The sequence below is a fragment of the Coenobita brevimanus genome, chromosome 43, assembly GCF_032717465.1.
Source record: "Coenobita brevimanus isolate Jiangsu-jjx chromosome 43, ASM3271746v2, whole genome shotgun sequence".
NCBI classification, from domain to species: domain Eukaryota; kingdom Metazoa; phylum Arthropoda; class Malacostraca; order Decapoda; family Coenobitidae; genus Coenobita; species Coenobita brevimanus.
Window position 1 is genome coordinate 32,900,658 of NC_136996.1, and position 5,502 is coordinate 32,906,159.

A 5,502-nucleotide genomic window follows, 5' to 3' on the forward strand; every position below is an offset into this window, starting at 1 on the left:
TGGTAATATAAGATAAGGGAGGGGTAAGGCAAATAACAGTGTGTTGCAAAAACGTGCTTAAAACAGTATGTGCAAAAAACATCGACAACAGAAACAATCGCATCAAGAAAAATGATAAGTAACAACAGCAACAAGAGCAAAGACAAACTACGACAAAGAACAACAATAATAAAAACAACACCAATAATAATTAAAAAAAAACAATAAGTGAGAAAGACAGTGGTGCGATGGATGCGTATTGCGAAAGAGTTAAGTAACGAGAGAGAGAGAGAGAGAGAGAGAGAGAGAGAGAGAGAGAGAGAGAGAGAGAGAGAGAGAGAGAGAAATAATGCCAAGCTGACCAAGCAAAAAAATATAGACAATTAAATATAAAAAATAGACAAGAAAGACAAGAAAAAAATTAAAAACAAAAATGACAAGGAGCGAAAAAGATGCCGACAAATATGGGAAGGAAAAGTGAAAGTGAACGAAGGGGAAGGAGGAGTGAACATATAAGAAACAACGCGAAGGAATGAGGAAGTGATGCAACCCTAGCTTAACCCCTTAGGCAAGAGAGTATATTATTTTGACACTAATTTTTTCTATCTCCATACCATTTTGTTTCTCTAAAAAAAAAGAATTTGGGGGATTCTTATTTTTTGAATCCGGATGATATTGTTTTTATAATTTATTCATGTTGACACCACGAGAGGTATTCAACTGACGAGTGATGAGTTTTGGGCCACAAGTTCAAAATATCGACATTGGTAATTTTCGTAGTATCGGCTTAAATCGCGCTTAAAATAGGTAAATATTGTGTGAAAATTAGCTTTGACATATTATCAAGGACTCTCTGAACAATATTATGTTTTGATTTAGTCGTAAGTAAGAAAAGTAAGCAATTTCTAAGAACAGCGAAAAGATGGACGGTCTTCGATATCGTACCTTCCTTAATCGCGGCACAATGGAAGCATACCATATTCGGCAAGCATGTGATATAATGTAATTTTTTCACACGGGATTTTTCTATTTTAAAATCAATTTGTGCTAGTATTACGGAAAAATTTTACTGTCGATATTTTTAACTTCCATCTAGCTCAAACCTCGAAATCTGTGTGTACGTAGCTCGATGCCAATACAAGACAGTACTACGATTCTCAGTGCTATCCATAACACTTCTTCGTGACTGGCAACATATTCTACTGCTAATCCATTGTTACAACTGAGCATTCAAGATGTAGAGGTGGCAATTTTAGGTCAGGTTAGGGTGAAATGAGTGTAGCAATGAACAAAATTATGTGTTTGTTGCAAGAGCCAGCTGGAGACTTTGCTGTTGTGAAAGGGAAAGGGTTAAAATGGGAAACAATGAGAGAGAGAGAGAGAGAGAGAGAGAGAGAGAGAGGTAAATAAAAACTGAAAGATTGTGAGAGATGGAGGGAAGCAAGCAATGGAGGGAAGGAAGGAGGGAGAGAAGGAAGGAGGGAGGGAGAGAGGAACGAAAAGAAAGAAGGAAGACTTTAGACTGTAGACTTTAGACACTACTGAGACAAGCAGTTATACATACATACAGGTAAACAGGTATATATTACAGTGTCACCTTAAAAGGATGAGGAGGCTGAGCTACTCTCCACCCAACTTTGAGATATTACATAAGAACATAAGAACATAATGTACTCTTCACCCTACTCTGAGATATTACATAAGAACATAATGTACTCTTCACCCTTCTCTGAGATATTACATAAGAACATAATGTACTCTTCACCCTACTCTGAGATATTATGTAAGAGCAGATGAACATAATGTATTCTTCACCCTGAGGGAGGCATGGACAGAGGATGGTAGACGGGAAAGGAAGGAGGGAGGGAGGCAGGGAATCAGGTAGGCAACTAGTGAGGCAGGGAGGGAAGGATGAGGAGAGGGAGGGAGGGAGGGAGGGAGGGAGGGAATCAGGTCGGCGACTAGGGAGACAGGGAGAGAAGAATGAAGGGAGGATGGGAGGGAGGAAAGGATGCAGGGGGGAGGAGGGATGAATGAGAGGGAAGGGCGCAGGAAGGGAGGATGGAATAGGAGGGAGGGAAACAAGAAGGAAAGGGAAGGAGTGAGAGAGGAGGAGGTCAAGGAGAGGGAAGGGAGGAAGGAAGGAGGGCATGATTAGGATGGGGATGAAGGAAGGGAAAGAATGAAGATAAGTATGACGGAACTGAGAGACGCAGAGAGAGAGAGAGAGAGAGAGAGAGAGAGAGAGAGAGAGAGAGAGAGAGAGAGAGAGAGAGAGAGAGAAGGGTGGTGAGGGAGAGAGGAATGGAGTCAGAAAAAAGAAAGAATGAAGGGAGGGAAGAAGAGGGTGAAGGAGAGAGGGAAGGAGGAAAGGAAGAAGAGTGGGTGAAGGAAGGAAAGAGGGAGGGAGGGAGGGAGGGAGGAAAGCTTAAAAGCAGGGAGAGTGAAAAAGAATGAAACAGGAGTTGGGGAGGGTGACAGAGGAAAGGGAGGGAGAAAGAGAGAGAGGGAGGTAAAGAAGAATGGAAGCAGACAGGGAGGGAGGGAAGAGAGAGGGGGAGGAGGAGGGACGATGATATGCAGGAAAGAATAGGGGAAGGCAGGCAGACAGGGAGGGAGGGAGGTAGAAAGGGAGAGAGGGAGAGAATGAGGGAGGGAGGGAGGGAGGGAGGCAAGCATCATGACCTACAGCGTTTTTGTGAGGTGTTACCGGTTTGAGAGAGAGAGAGAGAGAGAGAGAGAGAGAGAGAGAGGTGACGGTACGACGACGGGTATACAGAAAGAAGTTATAAGTATATAGACTACACCAGAGAAAGGAACGAAGAAGAGAATAAGACAGATGGACAGATGTAGATAGACAGATAAACAGAAAGAAGATAAAGAAAAGATAGACAGAAGATGGGATCTCACGTACGGTGTATATATATATATATATATATATATATATATATATATATATATATATATATATATATATATATATATATATATATATATATCAGTGCTTCATGTCAAACCAAAATATGTTGAAATATATCACACTGTCATGCTCGGATTAACCTGGAGTCGCATCTACGAGGAGGAGGAGAAGAAGAAGAAGAAAAAGAAGAAGAAGAGGAAAATGAAGATGATGAAGATGGTGATGATGATGGAGATATCAACAACAGCAACAGCAACAGCAACAACAACCTCAGGCGGACTGCTAAGCCAGGATGCAGGGCCAGAAAACCCGAAGCCTTAGATATTTACCTATCGACTGTACGAGAGTTGTTAAGGCAAGAACGTGACCCACAACAGTCGAATTTGCGTCCAGGTCCCTGTTTGTAGTGGTGGGTGTGCCGGGACGAAGGGGAAGCAGGTTTTGTTTACCATTCCAACCGACGAATATAAAGGCTGTCCATTAAATATTCATCTCGCTAACGTCTTTAAACTCTCCGGGAGTTTCCAAAAGTCAGTGACGTTTATTGCTAGTTTTAGTAGGTGGTGATGCTAGAGAGGGACGCCTTCACCTTGCGCCACTAATATGGTCGGCAGGTGGAGCTCCCTGGCTGTATAAACATCCCGCAATTCCCTCCCTTTACCCGGAAAAGGAGGGTGGTCGATTGAAGGAGAGGAGGAATTTCTGCCAGCAATCCACGGGGTTCACATCTGATGAGACTGGGGTAACAACAACAACAACAAAAACAACAACAAAATAACAACAAAACAACAACAGTAACAACAAAACATCAACAACAACAACAACAACAACCGTACGTGGCTATAATTCTTTTAAAGGACTTGAATTAATGATAATGGTGAAGACAGTGATAATCCATCTTCATGTAAACGGAATGAATCATAGTCTGAAGCCAGCAGAAAGTTGTCGTGATGTGCAAGATAGACCGCCAAGGAAGAGGTGTTAACGAAGCCTCCCAAACCACCTAGATTATGACCCTGAGATGACAAGCCATTGAACCTCAAAATAAACCACCTCAAACACTCCTTACTCACCTCATAAAACATCCAGGCAGAGAAGACGACCTGGAAGGCATTGTAGGCGACCATGATGTGCTTGAGTCCCTTTGGCGGGTCCCTGTTTTTCATCAGCTTGGGACCGAAGTAGGTGCAGAAGGCGATGTAGATGAGGCAGGCGATGTAGATGGGGATGGGAGACTGCATGAAGAACCAGGAGTCCACGCGAGGGTCAGGGGGCAACTGGCCTAGAAGCATGTTGTTACCGTAGACATAGAGGAAGGTGGTGAACAAGGCTGATTTGCAACCCACAGACCACAGTTTGGTTTCGTGGTCTTCTGCAGGAGGAGGGAAAGACACGGGGAATCAGTGGCGATTTTTTTACATTATTATCATTATTATCTTCATTATTATCCCGCCTAAGAAAGGGGAGGTATAAAAGCTTGAGGACTATCATCACCGTCAGCAGCAGCCTGAGTGTGTTATTGCTGCCACCATCAACCCTCCCATGGTCGGAACAACTCTAGTCTTGTGTTCCAGCTAACGACAGACAATTTCGTTCAGTTTGGTGTGAGATGGAAGCCTGGTGGTAATATATTTGCACACACACACACACACACACACACACACACACACACACACACACACACACACACACACACACACACACACACACACACACACACACACACACACACACACACACACACAAACACACACACACACACACACACACTCACACACACACACACACACACACACACACACACACACACACACACACACACACACACACACACACACACACACACACACACACACACACACACACACACACACACACTTCTTCCTGATCCCTAGGTGGACGGCAGAAGGAAGGTCTCTTTCGGATGTCACTCTCCTATGGATTTATAGTGAAACCTATTTTAATAGAGATATTTGGTTATTGTGGCAAACTTGCGGGATGTAAGTTATCTGTCTGTTTATATCCATTAATTATCTAGCAGTTTAGTGGTTGGTGAGGACACTCACCATCCACTCACTCGATGTAGTGCTGCTCTCGGGTGTCTGCCCTTTCCTCTCCTTCATCCTTCATTCCTTCCATCTTCTTTCTTTCCTTCATTCTTTCCTCGTCATTCTGCCTACGGGTGACTTTACTCTCCCTCTCCTGCCGTTCTTTCCTTCATTCTTTCCTCTTCCTTCTGCCTGTGGGTGACTCTACACTGAGTGGCAAGCCAAATGGTTTCCTGTGCACCAGGAAACCATTTACTACGCGGTGTGGTAACCATATAACCAAATTTTGGTGCCTGGTGGTTTAGTGGGTAAATATTGCACTCCACTCGGATTGAGCCGGTGAAGGTTTATATCCAAGGGATGGTTGGGGTTTATTGCTCACGTAATGCCGCTCATGGATAAGTGAGGCTTGTCATTCTCATCTCAAATGCCACGACCAACTTGCCTAGCCCCGGGATCCTACGCTCCTCATGGGGCAACGTAGGATTGGATGATGGATGGATTATTAATCCACCTATCTATCTATCTTTCTATCTATCTACCTACCTATCTGTC

General features: G+C 43.6%; 1 protein-coding gene across 1 annotated transcript in view; it reads right to left on the reverse strand.

Moving 5' to 3' along the window:
* Positions 1-4,226, reverse strand: part of LOC145397882 (very long chain fatty acid elongase AAEL008004-like) — a 27,498-nt gene extending 23,272 nt beyond the window's left edge. The window contains exon 1 of the mRNA XM_080270916.1: positions 3,973-4,226. Coding sequence (XP_080127042.1) covers positions 3,973-4,191 — 219 coding nt within the window. The 5' untranslated portion in view covers positions 4,192-4,226. The remainder of the gene's footprint in view (positions 1-3,972) is intronic.
* Positions 4,227-5,502: the final 1,276 nt, after the last annotated feature.